This window comes from Eleutherodactylus coqui, unplaced genomic scaffold (assembly GCF_035609145.1).
Source record: "Eleutherodactylus coqui strain aEleCoq1 unplaced genomic scaffold, aEleCoq1.hap1 HAP1_SCAFFOLD_245, whole genome shotgun sequence".
In the NCBI taxonomy this organism is placed as follows: domain Eukaryota; kingdom Metazoa; phylum Chordata; class Amphibia; order Anura; family Eleutherodactylidae; genus Eleutherodactylus; species Eleutherodactylus coqui.
Genome location: NW_027102049.1, coordinates 27501 through 48162, shown reverse-complemented (window position 1 = coordinate 48162; position 20662 = coordinate 27501). Strand labels below are relative to the sequence as shown.

At 47.0% G+C, this 20662-nt stretch overlaps 1 protein-coding gene across 1 annotated transcript in view; it reads right to left on the bottom strand.

Moving 5' to 3' along the window:
• Positions 1-8025: 8025 nt before the first annotated feature.
• LOC136595431 (zinc finger protein 268-like) overlaps positions 8026-20662 on the bottom strand; it is a 14187-nt gene continuing 1550 nt past the window's right edge. The window contains exons 3-4 of the mRNA XM_066588699.1: positions 15847-15937; positions 8026-10257 (exon numbers count right to left, since the gene is read on the bottom strand). Coding sequence (XP_066444796.1) covers positions 8342-10257; positions 15847-15937 — 2007 coding nt within the window. The 3' untranslated portion in view covers positions 8026-8341. The remainder of the gene's footprint in view (positions 10258-15846; positions 15938-20662) is intronic.

Below are 20662 nucleotides of genomic sequence, written 5' to 3'. Positions count from 1 at the left end.
CTCTGACCTGAGGAGTTTGTCGTAACCGATGCCCAACCTTTGGAATGTTCCCGGGGTCCGGGTGATGAGGCTGGGGACTTCCGGCAACTGTCTCAAGAGCTTTCAGTGGGTGAGGATCATGATGAGACACAGTTGTCTGTCAGTGAGGTAGTAGTAAGGGCAGTAAGTCCGAGGGAGGAGTGCACAGAGGATTCGGAGGAAGAGCAGCTGGACGATGAGGTGACTGACCCCACCTGGTTTGCTAAGCCTACTGAGGACAGGTCTTCAGAGGGGGAGGCAAGGGCAGCAGCAGGGCAGGTTGGAAGAGGCAGTGCGGTGGCCAGGGGTAGAGGCAGGGCCAGAGCGAAGAATCCCCCAACTGTTTCCCAAAGCACCCCCCTCGCGGTAAGCCTCCGTGCAGAGGGCTAGGTGTTCAAAGGTGTGAATGTTTTTCAGTGAGAGCGCGGACGACTGAAGAACAGTGGTGTGCAACCTGTGTCGCACCAAGATCAGCCGGGGAGCCACCACTACCAGCCTCACCACCACCAGCATGCGCAGACATATGATGGCCAAGCACCCCACAAGGTGGGACATAGGCCGTTCACCGCCTCCGGGTCGCACCACTGCCTCTTCCCCTGTGCCGCAACCTGCCACTTAGATCCAACCCCCCTCTCAGGACACAGGCATGAGCGCCTCCCGGCCTGCACCCACACCCTCACCTCCACTGTCCTAGACCCCATCCAGCAATGTCTCTCAGTGCAGCATTCAGCTGTCTCTAGCGCAAGCGTTGGAGTGAAAGCGCAAATACGCCGCCACGCACCCGCACGCTCAAGCTTTAAACGTGCACATTGCCAAATTAATCAGCCTGGAGATGCTGCCGTACAGGCTTGTGGAAACGGAGGCTTTCAAAAACATGATGGCGGCGGCGGTCCCGCGCTACTCGGTTCCCAGTCGCCACTATTTTTCCCGGTGTGCCATCCCAGCCCTACACCAGCATGGCTCACGCAACATCAATCGTGCCCTCACCAACGCGGTTACTGGGAAGGTCCACTTAACCACGGACACGTGGACAAGTACTGGTGGGCAGGGCCACTATAACTCCCTGACGGCACATTGGGTGAATTTAGTGGACGCTGGGACCAAATCAGAGCCTGGGACCGCTTATGTCCTACCCACACCCAGAATAGTGGGTCCTACCTCGGTGCTGGTATCTGCGGCAGTCTATGCCACATCCTCTAAACCATCCCCCTCCTCCTCCTCCTCCTAAGCAACCTCTACCTCTCAATTAAGAAGTGTGAGCAGCACGTCGCCAGCAGTCGGTGTGGAGCGGCGTGGCAGCACAGCGGTGGGCAAGCGTCAGCAGGCCGTGCTGAAACTAATCAGCTAAGGTGATAAGAGGCACATGGACCCCGAACTGCTGCAGGGTCTGACAGAGCAGACCAACCTCTGGCTTTCACCGCTGAGCCTCCAACGGGGCATGGTCGTGTGTGACAACGGCCGTAACCTGGTGGCGGCTCTGCAGCTTGGCAGCCTCACACACGTGCCATGCCTGGCCCACGTCTTCAATCTGGTGGTTCAGCGGTTTCTGAAAAACTACCTGCACTCGTCTGACCTGCTCGGCAAGGTACGCCGCGTCTGCGCACATTTCCGCAAGTCCACCACGGACGCTGCAACCCTGAGGACCCTGCAACATCGGTTAAATCTGCCAGAGCACCGAATGCTGTGCGACGTGCCCACAAGGTGGAATTCTACGCTGTACATGTTGGCCAGGCTCTATGAGCAGCGTAGAGCAATAGTGGAATACCAACTCCAACATGGGCGGCATAGTGGTACTCAGCCTCCCAAATTCTTTACCGAGGAGTGGGCCTGGATGGCAGACATCTGCCAGGTCCTCAGAAACTTTGAGAAGTCTACCCAGATGGTGAGCGGCGATGCTGCAATCATTAGCGTTACCATCCCAATGCTATGCCTGCTGAGAAGTTCGCTGCAAGGCATAAAGGCTGACGCTTTACGGTCAGAACAGGAGACGGGGGATGACAGTATATCGCTTGATAGCCAGACCACCTTCATGTCTATATCTCAGCGTGTTTTGGAGAAGGAGGAGGAGGGGGAGGAGCAGCAGGAGGAGCAGGAGGAGGGGGAAGAGACAGCTGGGCACACTGCAGAGGGTACCCATGCTGCTTGCCTCTCATCTGTTCAGCGTGTATGGGCTGTGGAGGAGGAGGAGGATCCTGAAAGTCATCTTCCTAGCGAGGACAGCCATGTCTTGCGTACGTGTACACTGGTACACATGGCTGACTTCATGTTAGGCTGCCTTTCTCGTGACCCTCGCGTTAGACGCATTCTGGACAACACGGATTAGTGGGTGTACACCCTTCTCGACCTACGGTACAAGGAGAACCTTTCCACTCTCATTCCCAAAGAGGAAAGGGGTTCGAGAGTGATGCAATACCACAGAGCCCTGGTGGACAAAGTGATGCTAAACTTCCCATCTAACAGCGCTAGCGGCAGAATCCGCAGTTCCGAGGTCCAAGTAGCAGGGGAGGCGTGGAGATCAGGCAGCATGTTCAGCGGAGGCAGGGGAACACTCTCCAAGTCCTTTGCCAGCTTTATGGCTCACCAACAAGACAGCGTCACCACTCCCCAGTCAAGGCTGAGTCGGAGGGAGCACTGTAAAAAGACGGTGAGGGAGCAGCCTCTGCTCAATACACCTATTGGGTGTCAAAGCTGGACACGTGGCATGAACTTGCGCTGTATGCCCTGGAGGTGCTGGCTTGCCCTGCCGCTAGCGTCTTGTCAGAGAGGGTGTTTAGTGCAGCTGGGGGAATCATCACGGATAAGCGTACCCGCCTGTCAACTGTCAGTGCCGACATGCTTACACTCATAAAGATGAACAAAGCCTGGATTTCCCCAGACTTCTCTTCTCCACCGGAAGAAAGCAGCGTTACCTAAAGATTCTTTTCGCTGCAACCCGATAAATAAGCATTCTCCATCACCGGAAAAAAAAGGGGGAATTACATTTGTCAATCACTCTCGGATATTAGTCCTCCTCCTCCTGAAACATCATGTCATCATGCTGAACTGCCAATTTTTCTGCGGCTCTGCTTACAATTTTTCAAAGTTTCAAAAGTATTGAAAGTTTAACATAAACTAATTTTCTTTTTTAACAGGGCTGCCTCCAAGCTCTGTTACAAATTGAGCAACAGCGAGCTGTCTCTTTCAAAAAATATTTATGGGTTTCACCTGCCCTCTCGGTTCAGCAATTTTTCAGGGGTACATTTGTACTGTTGGTACACTAATTTTTCCGGCCTTCACCTACACTCATGGTACCCCAATGTTTCAGGGGTTCGCCTATACACTGGCTACAGAAATTTTACTGGGTACTGCCTGCATATACTTCTGCCACATAAATGTTACAGGGGTCTGCCTATACTTCTGCTACAGAAATGGTACTGGGGTCTGCCTATACTCCTACTACAGAAATGTTACAGGGGTCTGCTTATACTGCTGCACAGAAATGTTACTGGGGTCTCCCTATACTGCTGCACAGAAATGTTACAGGGGTCTCCCTATACTGCTGCTACAGAAATGTTACTGGGGTCTGCGTATACTTCTGCTACAGAAATGTTACAGGGGCCTGCGTATACTTCTGCTACAAAAATGTTACTGGGGTCTGCCTATACTTCTGCCACCTAAATGTTACAGGGGTCTGCCTATACTTCTACTACAGAAATGTTACAGGGGTCTGCCTATACTGCTGTACAGAAATGTTACAGGGGTCTCCCTATACTGCTGCTACAGAAATGTTACTGGGGTCTGCGTATACTTCTGCTACAAAAATGTTACTGGGGTCTGCCTATACTTCTGCCACGTAAATGTTACAGGGGTCTGCCTATACTTCTACTACAGAAATGGTACTGGGGTCTACCTATACTGCTGCTACATAAGTGTTACTGAGGTCTGCGTATACTTCTGCAAAAGAAATGTTACTGGGGTCTGCTTATACCTTTGCTACAGGAATATTACAGGGGTCTGTGTATACTATGGGTGCACTAAGTTTTCCCATCACGGTGTTCTACCTATCTGGCCCAAAAACACTGGCTGACTAGGGCATGGATTGTAGGCCGAGGCCAATATGTATTTTTTCTCGTGTTACCACAGCTATCTGGGGCACTGCATTGGGACAAACAAGAGGAGTGATACAGCGCTAATGAGACGTGTACAGCTACGCTAGCATCAGAGTCCGCTGTAGGCCCGCAATTGCTGAGGGTTTGTGCAGAGGCCTATGTCCTCGGCGCAGTGAAAGTCTGCCATGTTTGGGCACTCTGATTTCTTTATGTGTACCGTCTTTAAATTCCTTGGACCCACCCATGCTGCGGGTGCACACAGACTTCGCATAGCGGTGTTTTACCTGTCTGGCAGAAAGACACCTACTGACTTGGGTAGGGTGCAGAGTGCAGATGGTTTACCCCTTGCGTTGTCGATGAGGTATCCTACAGTCAAACAGAATGAGTAGTGTGTGGACACATGGATTCCCCATTGCTATGTCACTCGCGGCACCTTGGGCCACACAAGGTGTTTGCTGGGACAGAGGCTGACCCAGGGCCCGCTCACATACTTCCCACACTGAGTATTGCTGCATTGTGGAGATGTGTAGAAGTGCTGGGTTGGCACCTGAGTCCCCTTTATGCCCACGTTTGCAGCTCCTGACGGAGGTGGCACAGGATTGGAATGAAGATTGAACGTCAATTTCTCATTGATTCTCTACTGCATTGTGGGCTATTGCCCCCCCCCCCACTTCCTTTTAAAGAGGGCCGCTACCTGGCCCTGCCAACCCTCTGCAGTGTGTGCCTCCGGTTCCTCCTCATGGCAGACGCACTTATAGACATGAGGGTGGTGCGGCTATAAAGCGAGCGTGTGGTATGAGGACAGCTGAAGGTTGTGCAGGGACACTTTTGTGTGCGCTGCGGACGCAGGGTCGTGCGGGGGGGGGGGGGGGGGGGGTTGGGCAACATGTAACCCAGTAGAGGCAGCGGTGTGACCCGCAGGCCGTGATTGTGCTTGGTTGGAGGTAGTGTGGTGCTTAGCTAAGGTATGCTTTGCTCATGAGGGTTTGTCCGAAGTAAAAATTGTTGGGGAGGGGGGGGGGGGGCCCACTCTTGCCCCTATTGTGGCTTAATAGTGAGACCTGGGAGCCTGAGATGCAGCCCTGCATGCTGCCCGTGCCCTGATGGTGCTCGCTCCTCCATAATAATAGCCCTATGTAACAACTCAATTTCTAGCTTTAATGAGATGTGGAATCTATGGTTGCGTCTCCCCCCCCCCCCCCCTCGGGAACTCTTCATATAATTTCAGGTATGAGTAAAATATCTTATCTTTTGTTCTTTCCCCCCCGATTACCCCTCCCCCCCTAGTCCCCCCCTCCTCTCCATTCCCTCACCCTACCCATCCTCCCCGCCCCATCTTCTTTACCTCGATTCTATAAACAGTCTTTTACACCTATATTTCTACCTTTAATAAAAATAAATATGGTCAGTTATTTGTTAAAGACTATTTGCTTTTATTCAAGAACCATCTGTACAGAATGAAAAATATATCCTATTGTTATACCAGCTATTCTTTGAATGACCAATAAAACATATTGAGATATAAAAAGCTAGTGGAGAGCCAATAGAAAGCTTCCGTTTGCTTCCATTCAGTTTGGTTTCCCTTTTTAACGGGACAAATAACGCAGTGTGTCACGCTCGATGTCGTCAGGGTACAGATGGAACTGAGAGACAAATCTGCTGAAAGTTTGTCCCATAGGGGCTGTAAAGTAGGGAAAAAAGCAGGAGGCCTGGGTCCGAGCCCTGAGGAACCCTCAAAAAGAAGAGACGTAGAACCTGAGAATTATATACTGGACGAGTGGATGGAGAGGGAGATCCAGGAGAGCAGAGTCCTTCAGGTCTATTCAGGGCAGCAGATTGAGGAGGAGTTGATGATCTATGGTGTCACTGAGAGATCCAGGAGGAGGAGTAGAGAGTAGTCACCATTAAAGGGGTTGTCCCGCGGCAGCAAGTGGGTCTATACACTTCTGTATGGCCATATTAATGCACTTTGTAATGTACATTGTGCATTAATTATGAGCCATACAGAAGTTATAAGAAGTTTTTCACTTACCTGCTCCGTTGCTAGCGTCCTCGTTTCCATGGAACCGACTAATTTTCGCCGTCTAATGGCCAAATTAGCCGCGCTTGCGCAGTTCGGGTCTTCTTCTTTTCTCAATGGGGCCACTCGTGCAGGATGCCGGCTCCGTGTAGCTCCGCCCCGTCACATGCCGATTCCAGCCAATCAGGAGGCTGGAATCGGCAATGGACCGCACAGAAGCCCTGCGGTCCACCGAGGGAGAGGATCCCGGCGGCCATCTTCAGCAGGTAAGTAAGAAGTCACCGGAGCGCGGGGATTCAGGTAAGCACTCTCCGGTGTTCTTTTTTAACTCCTGCATCGGGGTTGACTCGCGCCGAACCGTTTCGGCGCGGGACAACCCCTTTAAATTAACCATCAGGTGGTCATTTGACACTTTTGTAAGAGCGGTTTTTGTAGAATGTGGAGTGCAGCAGAGTGCTTGCAGATAAGTAGGAGATTAGACAAGAGCAGAGCAGGAGTTCCAGTAGTTAGGAGATTAGAGAGGTTTGGGTAAACTATTCCCAACATGGTTTCTGTCCTGTGTGACTTCTATAATATGTAACAAGATGTGATTTCTGACTAAATCATTTGGCACAAAATGAATGTGAATACGGCTTCTCCTCTGTACGAATTGTCAAACAAGAAGTGATTCATTAGGAAAACATTTCTCACATTCTGCACATGAATACAGCTCCTCTCCTGTGCGACTTCACCAATGTACAAGATGTTGTCACAGATCGACTACTCAGAGCGCTCTTGCTGGTACCAACTTGTCACGGCAGCCTCGACTGATCACTCCAGCGGGATTGCAAGCGCAGAGTTGTTGGAATACAAGCTGATTTGTACCCAGCTCTCCCAGGCTTCTGCATGCATGCCAAGCAAAAGCTCACATAACCCCCTGATCCATTATACTGGCTCCTGCACTCTGCAATACCCACATACGCTCGCTGCCACCAGCAGCTGTTAAGGGAATCTGCGACCCAGACTATAGATTATGAACACAGTCTTCGAAGTTTAGATTAGTTTTAAAATGGGCTAGGCTTGACTAATAAACTGATCATTTGTTCTAAAAAAAGACTAGCAGTTCAAATATATATATATATGAGCATACAAGAATATACCAATTCCTGGCCATGCGAAGTCACTGAAGCAATGGCAAAAGTCCTTACACTGGTGCGTATCTCCATAGTTCTGACAATTTACATATGAACCCACATAGTTTTTAATGCCTCCACAGAACCACACCCCCGCCGGCCTTTTTCCGAAATTATCAAGGCGGGTTGAGTATATGCGGGGAGGATCTGTAGGAAACCCCGATTTAATATTTCAGCCATATTTTCCTGGGAGGCGCTCCAATGAGGAAGATTTGGCCATAATGTTTAATATCAGTAATTTACCAATCGATAGATACCAAGCATGATAGGGGACTGATGCTCAGCTATGCTTATAGGCAAATCTGGGGGTTTCACAGAGATGGGAGTAACTGTGCCTGGTCCGCAGTGTCCTCTCAGTTCTGAAAATGTACCTGACATTGAGCTGGGGCCTTCGTATGACCCATAATCTCCAATAATACATTTTTATTTGATATGGACACTATGAGTCACAGTGCCAGAATATCTACGAGAAATATCTGAGGTGTCCTCACTGACGGGGGGTAATTAGTATCTACCTGTCACTAGCTAACCTTATTGCCATCATGATCAAAAGACTTCCTGAGGAAGAGTACATATCAGGGATGTGAGGGAAAGAAGGGGAAAGACAATTGGGGCGGATGCCAGCTCAACTTTCCTAGTGTGCTGATCGGCAGCTGATTGATACTGGACAGCTAGGAGGACACTATCGATATCTTTATACCACAGTTGTATACAAAAAAAGGGCACATTCTGTCACACATTTTATTGGATTTTTTAACATGAAAAAAGAGAACATGTAAATTACATATTGCAAATTTTACCCAGTGCAAAGGTTATGCAATACACAAATTTATGTCCCACAACTTTAGTACAGATCAAGTCAACATGTGGTCCACATTCTAAAACATAATGGGACCTGGGTATGAGATTGACTGGCTAATTTGTTTGAATCCCAACCTGCACATTTCCAAGTGGGTGCGAGACTGTATCTTCGCTTGGCATGTGTATATTGGGCTGTTGGTTTCATCAATTATCTTTGTGCAGATCGGGGGCTATTCTGAATGTTAATACACACTTCCTATATGACTTCTCTCATGTCTATGAAGATTTGATTTATTGGAAAAATATTTCCCACATTGTGAACATGAATACGGCTTTTGTCCTGTGTGACTTCTCTCATGTGCAATAAGAAATGGTTTATGTATAAAACACTTGTCACATTCTGAACATGCAAACGGCTTCTCTCCTGTATGTATTCTTTCATGTATAACTAGCTGTGATTTATGAGTGAAACATTTCCCACATTCTGGACATGAGTATGGCTTCTCTCCTGTGTGAATTCTCTCATGTACAACCAGATGTGATTTCATAATAAAACCTCTCCCACATTCTGAACATGAATACGGCTTCTCTCCTGTGTGAATTTTCTTATGTAGAACAAGATATGATTTCTGAGTAAAACCTTTCCCACATTCTGAACATGAATACGGCTTCTCTCCTGTGTGAATTTTCTTATGTATACCAAGAGTTGATTTACCTGTAAAACACTTGCCACATTCTGAACATGAATACGGCTTTTCTCCTGTGTGGGTTCTTTCATGTAGAACAAGATGTGATTTCTGAGTAAAACATTTCCCACATTCTGAACATGAATACAACTTCTCTCCTGTGTGAATTTTCTTATGAAGAACAAGATTTGATTTAACTTGAAAACATTTCCCACATTCTGAACATGAATATGGCTTCTCTCCTGTGTGAACTCTCTCATGTCTAACAAGCTGTGCTCGCTCAGTAAAACATTTCCCACATTCTGAACATGAATATGGCTTCTCTCCTGTGTGAATTTTCTTATGAAGAACAAGATTTGATTTAACTTGAAAACATTTTCCACATTCCGAACATGAATATGGCTTCTCTCCTGTGTGAACTCTCTCATGTGTAACAAGATGTGCTTGCTGAGTAAAACATTTCCCACATTCTGAACATGAATACGGCTTCTCTCCTGTGTGACTTCTCTGATGTATAACAAGAGTTGATTTACCTGTAAAACACTTGCCACATTCTGAACATGAATATGGCTTCTCTCCTGTGTGAATTTTCTTATGTATACCAAGAGTTGATTTACCTGTAAAACACTTGCCACATTCTGAACATGAATACGGCTTCTCTCCTGTGTGAATTTTCTTATGTATACCAAGAGTTGATTTACCTGTAAAACACTTGCCACATTCTGAACATGAATATGGCTTCTCTGTGTGACTTCTCTCATGTCTAACTAGCTGCGATTTCTGGGAAAAACATTTTCCACATTGTATACATGAATACGGCTTCTCTCCTGTGTGACTTCTCTCATGTATAAATAGCTGTGATTTATAAGGAAAACCTTTCCCACATTCTGCACATGAATACGGCTTCTCTCCTGTGTGACTTCTCTCATGTGTAGCAAGTTTTGATTTATAAGGAAAACATTTCCCACATACTGAACATGAATACGGCTTCTGTCCTGTGTGAACTCTCTCATGTCTAACAAGGTCTGATTTCTGAGTAAAACATTTCCCACATTCTGCACATGAATATGGCTTCTCTCCTGTGTGAACTCTCTCATGTCTAACAAGCTCTGATTTCTGGGTAAAACATTTTCCACATTTTGAACATGAATACGGCTTTTCTCTGTGTCTTCTCTCATGTCTAACTAGCTGTGGTTTATGAGGAAAAGATTTCGCACATACTGAACATGAATACGGCTTCTCTCCTGTGTGAGTGCTTTGATACTGAACATCCTTTCTGTGACTTTTCTCCTGCTTATCAGGCTGTGATGAATCAGAAGACATGCGTTGTAGAAGAGGATCAGATGGCAGATCTGTGGAGTGAAGGGTTGAGGGTAGATCTGGGATCATGACCTGCTCTTCATATGTATCCAGTGAGATACCACCATCCTTTGAAGATATGAGATATCCCTCTGAGCTTCTGGTACAATTATCTGACAAAAAAAATACAGATTTTATTATTTTTGAATACAACTTTTAACAAAACAGGATGTATATATCTGTCATGCATCAGCAAGGGGGTTATATAGCAGGCTGGGGAACTGAGCACGCTCCATAACTGGGGGCTACAAGTGGTTTCATATAGCTGACAGCAGTCAGAATTCACCATGAGTAAAATTATCACTGATAGTGAACACTCCCAGGCCTGCCATAGTATGGCTTAATAGACAGACAATAAACTTACAGTGTACTGCAATACAGAAGCAATGCAGTATATTGTACAAACCATCGAATGATCACAGGTTCAGGTCCCCCAGAGGAACGAAGAAAAATGAAATATTATCGATTATAAAAAAAAAAAGTTTAAAAAAACTGCATTAAAAGATAAGGGAAAGGAGAAAAGGGAAGACAAAGGAAACCTTTAGATACAGATAGACCAACCTGTTTTAGCAGTGCTACAACGCATTAACAGGTCATGATAGCGTGCACTGGCACATTTAGATAGCACGTCCCAATGCGTTATATATATTCTGCTGTTTGAAATAAGAGTATAAAAGTGCAGTACAGTATTCCATCCCTAGAGGACACAGGACGATACAGTAGGCTACTCTTCCCTGCATCTACAGTAACCCTCCAATCCCACAGCCGGCAGGGCTCCTGTCTATTACTCCATAGTTTAATAAATAATATACCCCCCCATCTCAAGGTAGCATTGCTGGTGATTTACAGAGTGAATCATAGAATGGTGGAGTTGGAAGGGACCTCCAGGGTCATCGGGTCCTCTGGGGTCATTGGGTCCAACCCCCTGCTTAGTGCAGGGTCACTAAATCATCCCAGACAGATGTCTGTCCAGCAACTGAACTCACCCCCTCCCGTGGCAACCTGTTCCACTCATTGATCCCCTCACTGTCTAATATCTAATCTGTGTCCCTTTCAGTTTCCTCCCATTGCTTCTAGTCTTTCCTTGTGCAGATGAGAATAGGGCTGATCCCTCTGCACTGTGACAGCCCTTCAGATATTTGTAGACTGCTATTAAGTCTCCTCTCAGCCTTCTCTTCTGCTAAACATTCCCAGATCCTTTAACCGTTCCTCATAGGACATGATTTGCAGACCGCTCACCATCTTGGTAACTCTTCTCTGAACTTGCTCCAGTTTGTCTATGTCTTTTATAAAGTGGGGTGCCCAGAAATGGACACAGTATTCCAGATGAGGTCTGACTAAGGAAGAGCAGAGGGGATAATGACATCACGTGATCTAGACTCTGTGCTTCTCTTAAAGGGGTTGTCCCGCGCTGAAACGGTTTTTTTTTTTTTACTTCAACCCCCCCCCCCCCCCCCGTTCGGCGTGAGACAACCCCGATGCAGGGGTTAAAAAAGAACACTGGACAGCGCTTACCTTAATCCCCGCGCTCCGGTGACTTCTTACTTACCCGGTGAAGATGGCAGCCGGGATCTTCTACCTCCGTGGACCGCAGGGCTTCTGTGCGGTCCATTGCCGATTCCAGCCTCCTGATTGGCTGGAATCGGCACGTGACGGGGCGGAGCTACACGGAGCTACACCGAGCCCCATTGAGAAGAGAAGACGACCCGGACTGCGCAAGCGCGTCTAATTTGGCCATTAGACGGCGAAAATTAGACGGCAACCATGGAGACGGGGACGCCAGCAACGGAACAGGTAAGTGAATAACTTTTGATAACTTCTGTATGGCTCATAATTAATGCACAATGTACATTACAAAGTGCATTAATATGGCCATACAGAAGTGTATAGACCCACTTGCTGCCGCGGGACAACCCCTTTAAACCCTTAACTTTACAGAAAGTACAGTTACATTCTGCAGATTCAAGGTATGTATGGAGGTTCATCGCGTGTTGATCCCGCTCCATACAATGTGGTTGCCGGCTGTTTCTGACAGCTTCGATAAGCAGTGCCGCTGATTGGAGCTATTAACCCTTTAAATGCCTCTGTCAATTCTGATAGTAGCTTTTAAATGCCTGATCGATGATTAGGGTCCCGCATTGCCCCTCGTAATGAGGTTACAGGTAGGTTGCTGTGTAGTTGCCGTGGCAGCTGGGGGCCTTCTGAAAAGCCCCAGGGCTGCCTCAGCAGATTACCTGTTAGATCTTGATATAATGTAATGCTGTGGCATTACATCATACTGTGGGTGTGTAATAAGAAGTTTAAAAAGGTTTTATTAAACAAAATAAAAAAAGGTCATAAGAATTAATACCCCTCCCCCTTTTGCCATATTTATAATAAAAGAATCTAAAGAATAAAACAAAAAAAAAACATTTTGTATCTCTGCATCTCTCTATACATATACAAAGGATATACAATGAGGGTGTTACACAGGGGTATAAGAGTATACAGGAGAAGAAGCAGGAGAATGGGGAATCAATCAGCACCCATTCTGCCCAGGAAGCAGTACCAGGCTCTCACAAAGAACAATGAGAAGGTACATCAACAACTGACTTTGCCCACAAAGAACAGTCTAGTAAGCACTTTGAATACTCTTGGATGGAGACTAAGAAGTGTTGTTGTAAAGAGGAGGAGATTGGTGGTTGTGAAGAAGAAAGAGTGGTGGGTGTGGGGGGATTCCCTATTGAGAGGAACAGAGGCCGCTGTCTGTAGACCTGACACCTCACAAGAGGTGTGCTGTCTTCCAGGGGCACAAATGAAATATGTGTGATAGGCTGTCAAGAATCTTCACTCCTATAGAACACCACCTATTCCTACTAATACATGCAAGGACAAATGACACAGTTGCATGGTCCTTTTTTACAATCTGGAGAGACTCTGAAGACCTCGGAAAGAAAGTGAAGGAACTAGGAGCACAGGTGGTCTTCTCTTCCATCCTCCCAGCGGATGGCCATGGAAAAGGAAATGGAACAGGATTCTAGAGGTGAACAACTGGCTACGTCGATGGTGCCGTCAGCAAAGATTTGGATTCCTAGACCATGGAGTGAATTACCTATATGATGGACTGCTTGCTAGAGATGGGTTGCACCTTACAGACAGGTAAGCATATATTTGCCTTGCTTCACTTATTAGGAGAGCTTTAAACTAGTACAATATGGGAAGGAAGTGAAAGGTAAAAATATACATCTAATCATGCATCTGAGAACCTTGTTATTAGAAGTAGAAAGAAAGAACAAAGACAAAAAAATTCAGAAGGAATGTAGAGGAGCAAGAGACCCCGATCACAAACTAACATGTTTCTACACAAATGCCCAAAGCATAGGACACAAACAAGGAGAATTGGAGCTCCTAACACAGGAAGAGAAATATGATGTCATCGGCATCACGGACACTTGGTGGGATGATACACATGATTGGATACAAGGCTTGAAGGATACAATGTATCTATAAGGAACAGACCTAATAAAAGGGGAGGAGGTGTTGTGTTGTATGTTAGGAGAACATTCATCTCCACAGAGATTCAAGCTTCAGAGCTGGGAGTTCTGTAGGAACTGTTTGGGTAAGAATACAAGGAGAGAACAACAGAAAGGACACCATTGTAGGCATTTACTATAGGCCACCGGGACAAGCAGAAGATATGGAGGAACTCTTTCTACATCAGATGGCCAAGCTCTCAGAGAAGCCCAACACAGTGATCATGGGAGATTTTACCCATCCAGACATTTGTTGGGAATCTCTCAGGTAAAAGTAATGGATCCAACAAATTCTTATCCGCTCTTGGTGACAACTTTATCTTCCAGAAGGTATAAGCCCTAAAACGCCTTGAAGCAAAATTTCTGTTCCGAGAGCCACTGGCTGTTTCTTTCATTTTGGGCCCAATTGTGCATCCAGAAAGATTAGGGCCACAACGGATAGGTCTCTAAAAACAGGACAAACAAAAGGATCCATTTGCGGTTTACAGAATGCATAAACAGATGTCAGATGGGGAGCAGTGGCAATCTGAATGGGGTCTTCTTAATGATCCAGTAGCTCGCTGTCTTCATCCTCCGTCTCTGGTGAGCATCATCTCTAAAAATCCTAGCACTAAACTTACATCCTCTAAAAAATCCTCTATCATCAGGGTCTATGTCCCCATGTTGTATATTCTGTTATCCGGGTCTATGTCCCCATGGTGTATATACTGTTATCCGGGTCTATGTCCCCGTGTTGTATATTCTGTTATCCGGGTCTATGTCTCCATGTTGTATATTCTGTTATCCGGGTCTATGTTTCCATGTTGTATATTCTGTTATCCGGGTCTATGTCTCCATGTTGTATATTCTGTTATCCGGGTCTATGTCTCCATGTTGTATATTCTGTTATCTGCCTCTATGTCTCCATGTTGTATATTCTGTTATCCGGGTCTATGTCTCCATGTTGTATATTCTGTTATCCGGGTCTATGTCTCCATGTTGTATATTCTGTTATCTGCCTCTATGTCTCCATGTTGTATATTCTGTTATCCGGGTCTATGTCTCCATGTTGTATATTCTGTTATCCGGGTCTATGTCTCCATGTTGTATATTCTGTTATCCGGGTCTATGTCTCCATGTTGTATATTCTGTTATCCGGGTCTATGTCACCATGTTGTGTATTCTGTTATCCGGGTCTATGTCCCCATGTTGTGTATTCTGTTATCCGGGTCTATGTCCCCATGTTGTGTATTCTGTTATCCGGGTCTATGTCCGCATGTTGTATATTCTGTTATCGGGGTCTATGTCTCCATGTTATATATTCTGTTCTCCGGGTCTATGTCTCCATGTTGTGTATTCTGTTATCCGGGTCTATGTCACCATGTTGTGTATTCTGTTATCCGGGTCTATGTCTCCATGTTGTATATTCTGTTATCCGGGTCTATGTCTCCATGTTGTATATTCTGTTATCCGGGTCTATGTCTCCATGTTGTATATTCCGTTATCCGGGTCTATGTCTCCATATTTTATATTCTGTTATCCGGGTCTATGTCTCCATGTTGTATATTCTGTTATCCGGGTCCATGTCTCCATGTTGTATATTCTGTTATCCGGGTCTATATCCCCATGTTGTATATTCTGTTATCCGGGTCTATGCCTCCATGTTGTATATTCTGTTATCGGGGTCTATGTCTCCATGTTGTATATTCTGTTATCTGGGTCTATGTCTCCATGTTGTATATTCTGTTATCTGCCTCTATGTCTCCATGTTGTATATTCTGTTATCGGGGTCTATGTCTCCATGTTGTATATTCTGTTATCTGCCTCTATGTCTCCATGTTGTACATTCGGTTATTGGGGTCTATGTCTTCATCTTTGGTCATGTGATCAGTGCCCGTTACATCAGATCAAGAGTCGGTCAGTGTAAAGGACCCTCGGTCCCAGAATTGGAGAACTACTCCCCCCATCAGTACAGATATGATATAATGATAAGTAGTTCCCGCTCACATCGGTGTGCTCCATGGTTGCGCTGTAGATGTCATCATGTGTCATCGCCTACAACGGTCGGATATTTCATCCAGATTTAGTATAATGGGGGATATACAGCGGAGACTGACGGATCCCAGAGCTTATAGATCTACAGGAGTATCTGCAGCCGCTGACTGAGGAGAATCTGTGACTTCCCTGCTGTACTCAGTGGTTACTACTCACCTGCAGGAATCTCCTCTTTACGCCGCTGATCGCCCCTCACATCCCTCTCTGTAGTATTAATATTGGGCAGATCTTCATCCGGATACAAAAGCTGTGAGACAAATATTATAAAAGTCAGCAGCCGGTTGGAGAAGTTGTGTGGGACGTCTTACAGGACTAAACAAGATCATTAATTATCATGAGGACCAGGACTGACCCGACAGCAGTAGTCATCAGTCATGTCAGAGTGGATGCCCTTTAGGCTACAATTAAAGGGATTCTGTCAGCAGGTTCATGCGGTTTGGCTAGGAGTGGTGTTTCGAGTCGCAGAGGGGGCCGTACTGGCTTTTCCCTCCTGCATCATGCCGTTTGACAGCTTTCTCCCCTTTTGTGTACAGGAAGAGAACAGTCAGTCTGTATGCTGCAGGCGGGGAGAAAGCGGCATGGCCCCCTCCACGACTCAGAGCTCAACTTTAAACTGCATGAATTCCCTTCATTCTATAAATGTTTGTAGTTATATTTGATTCTACAGATCAGGGGTCAGTACAGTAGTATCTATTATACCAAAGACCGCAACAATGAGCGCTGTATTAACTGTGTATAATATATCAGGGGTCAGTACAGAGATCTCTGCCATCATCTATTATACCCAGGAGTGTAACAAGGGGGCGCTCTAATAACTATGTATAGATATATCAGGGGTCAGTACAGAGATCTCTCCTATCATCTATTATACCCAGGACTGTAACAAGGGAGCGCTCTAATATCTATGTATAGATATATCAGGGGTCAGTACAGAGATCTCTCCCATCATCAATTATACGCAGGACTGAAACAAGGGGGCGCTCTAATAACTATGTATAATATATCAGGGGTCAGTACAGAGATCTCTCCCATCATCTATTATACCCAGGAGTGTAACAAGGGGGCGCTCTAATAGCTGTGTATAATATATCAGGAGTCAGTACAGAGATCTCTGCCATCATCAATTATACGCAGGACTGAAACAAGGGGGCGCTCTAATAACTATGTATAGATATATCAGGGGTCAGTACAGAGATCTCTCCCATCATCTATTATACCCAGGACTGTAACAAGGGGGCGCTTTAATAACTATGTATAATATATCAGGGGTCAGTACAGAGATCTCTCCCATCATCTATTCTACCCAGGACTGTAACAAGGGGGCGCTCTAATAACTATGTATAGATATATCAGGGGTCAGTAAAGAGATCTCCCCCATCATCTATTCTACCCAGGACTGTAACAAGGGGGCTGGAGTAGGTTGGGAGTAGGTGGAGCCTTGCAGTCTGAGCAGAGCTGAGCTACTGAGCAGACGTGTCTGGAGCCCTTTCCCTCTCCCTGGAGAGGTGAGGGGGCCTCCATGAGTGTGCAACCTAGCACATCCTCCACCGTTCCCCAGGTGAGACCAGCGGGGAATGACGGTGTGTTACTGGTCTCAGGAGGAGAGACTTAGAAGATCCCAGAGGCTGATGCAGCAAGACTCCATGGAGAGTGCAGGCCAACCTGGAAAGAAAGCTCAGTCTTCCCAAGGACGGGATGGTGGCGATTCCCTTATCCAGTACAAGGGGTGGGGTGGGCGCCGTCCCGGGGAGACCACCAACAAGTATAGTACCAGAATTCAGAAGCTTAAAAAGCTGCAGATGGAGCTGAAATCTTTGAAGGCTCGGGCCGAGACTGCTACAAGGAGAAAGGACCGTGTCACTATATCAGAAGAGATGGGGAAGGTGAGAGAGGCCATTAAGCTTCATTCCACTAGAAAAGAATACATTTTACAGAATGCTGGTGGATTTAAAGAAAGACTGAGCAACCAAGAGAGATTGGACAGCATGAGGAACCTCTCTGGGAAGGAGTTAGCAGTGACCTCGGTGTCTGACAGTGAGGAGGATGACGCAGGTGTAATGGTGTCTCCAGGTGTGATGTCCTGCAGGGCATCTCCAGATCTATCACCTGTGGAGATTTCCTAGCCCATCCCCCCAAGGCAGCCCAGCCCATCCCCCCAAGGCTGAGTGCTTCTTACTCCTCAGATGAGGAGGAAAGGGAGGGTTATTTAATGGCAGAAATTAAAAGAATGGAATCCCCTACTAATCTGTCTAATCTTTCTTTTGGGGACGACCTACCTGAGGAGGGCAAAGAAAGATCGGGAAAAGGCAAGCAGAAGAACAAGAAGAAGAAGCAATTACAGGTCCTATGCACCCGTTTTGTACCATTTCCTAGCCCCTCTGGTCAAACAGACTCGACATCTGTGGTGGTCCTGGGAGTGGATCAGAGGGAGAGAATCTTTCCCAGCGGCACCCAGGGGGAGGATGGGAAAGACCCCTCTGCTCAGCTGACCCCAGTACCAGAAATGGTGTTGGATGCTGAGCAGGGAGGGAAAGGTATGCCATCCGTTTTAAGTCAGGCACCTGCGGTGGGTGTTGAGACTCCCATGGACTGCACGCTCGCGGGTGGCGTGCCCGAGCTGATGTTGCTCCTGATCCGACTGGGGTACCCTGGGGCAGCGGGGCCTCAGCTGGAGAGGGGGTTGGCGGAAGTAGGGGGTCTGGGGTCCGGTGATGGAAAAAGGTAGAAGAGTGAGTAAGACCAGACAGCAGATGTCCCGAAAGGAGGCAGGGGAAGGGGGGGAATCCAGTAGGATGACCCTGGTCCCTGTTTCCCAAGGGCCACTGGACCACCTCTGAGGACATAAGGGGCAGCGATTTTGAGGAAGAGGTCAGGAGACTGGCGAGAGAGGAGGAGGAGAGGTCTAGTTCCCTATCAAGTTCAGAAGACAGTGTGGATGAGGAGAGCAGGGAAAGGCAAAAGGAAAAACGTAAGAAGGGTAAACAGATTAAAAAGGGGAAAAATAAATCTTCTCCCCCTCCAGGTCAGATGCTAAAGGAGGGCCAAACCGGCTCCCCTCTGGTCATCTTAACAAACCGCTTTCAGACTCTAATGAGGAGGATTCAGGCTCGCCTACTTTCAGAGGAGGAGGGGGGAGCGCGCCAAGGAATAGAGTGGTGCCGGTGGGGGACGTCGCTCCCCTCCCCCCTGAGGGGGCCACAAGTTCCTCCGGGGGTTAGGGGAGACTCAGTGCCACGGGACAAAGGGGACGGCTCCTCTCCAAATCGGGGAAGGGGGGGGGGGGGGGCGCAAAACAAACAAACAAACAATCATGTAAAAACTATATATATCGTAGAAATGGATATGTTGGAGTGTTTAAAAAGGGGTGGTAGGGATTCTGGTGGGGAATCGGCTAATGTAAAGAAGAGAGCTGTCCAGCTCGATCACCCTTGATGGCGGCACTCACCCCGTTGACGTTGGCGACCATTAATGTCGCTAGCATTAAGTCTGATATGGCTCGCTTTATGGCCTTTGATTTTTTCAGCCAGAATGAAGCTGATATTTTGTTTTTGCAAGAGACCAGGCTAACAGACCTGGCCAGTATCCATAAAGCAAAGAGGGAGTGGACTCATGGGCCCTCCTATTGGTCTCTTGCGGCCGAACCATATAGCGGGGTGGCGGTTGTTTTAAAAACCGCAGCGGTTGAATGCAGACGGGTAATCGAGGTGGAAATAGGGAGGTGCTTGGTCTTGGACGTCCTTATGAGAGGTCAAGAGCTTCGGCTCATAAATATTTATGGTCCTCAGAGCAAGAACGAGAGAAAGGACCTCTTCATAAGGATCAAGCCCTTTCTTTTTACGAGTCGACTGCTGATCTTTGGCGGAGACTTCAATAATGTCTCGAGGCTCTGTGATAGGGGAGGTGCCAGAGACAAGTTGGCTTACGACAGCGTCGCTTTGAATAATATAGTGAGTGAGGCTCGCCTGGTGGATGTCCATGTTCGGCACACCACAGGCGACACGGGGTTCACTTTTTATCGAGGTAGTTGTAGATCTAGAATAAATAGGTTTTATTTAAAGGAGGAGGCTGTCTCCTCACCAATTCTGGTGGTGGAGGTGGAATTCTCCGATCACTGTTTAATTATGTTTTCTCTGAATGTTTCAGAAACCCCTCGGATGGGAAGAGGTTTATGGAAGTTAAATTCGGCACTCCTGGAGGAGGTGGAAATAAGACAGTCCTCTGAGGATTTTCTGCAGAGCCAGCTTCCACTGATGGGCCTTTGTAATAGTAAGTCAGAGTGGTGGGAGATCTTCAAGAAACGGGTTGCAAAGTATTTCCGTGAGCTTTCAAACCTCAGAAGTTTGACCCAGTACCGTTTATATCAAGCTTTGAGGAGGAAACTCAAGCAAATTGTCTCGACTGGGGGCAGCCGTGAGGAGGCCTCCAGGGTGAAAGCCTTGCTGAAGGGATGTCAGTATGATAGGCACACAGCTTTAGTTTTTGAGAGGGATTTCGGGAAATTTCGCTCGCACCGACCCCTACAGAAACTGTAAGTTGTCAGTGAATAGTAGGTTGGTAAGGGGTCTGGTTGATAGTACAGGATCTCTGAAAAGGTCCTGATTTCAGTCTCCCGGAGCCTCAAGAATTTGCACAAGTTTTAGGCATCCAATTTGGCCAGGGTGATTACCCAGGGAGAAATTAGGATGGTAAACTGAAAGATGCCAGTCAGAAGGTTGACCAGTGGAAGGGATGGTCTTTGTCCCTGAGAGAAAGGGTTAGCCTTATCAAGACTTTCCTGCTCCCATTGTTAATCTATATGTGCAGTGTATGTATCTTGCCGGAGCCTCTCTGGACACGGGTCTATAGTCTGTTCTTCCAGCTGTTGTGGGGGAGCAGACTGAACCTAGTGAAGAGGGAGGTCACATACCGCACAAGGAGACTAGGGGGATTGTGTATGGTCAACCCTGTGGTATTCCTAGTGAATACCTTTCTT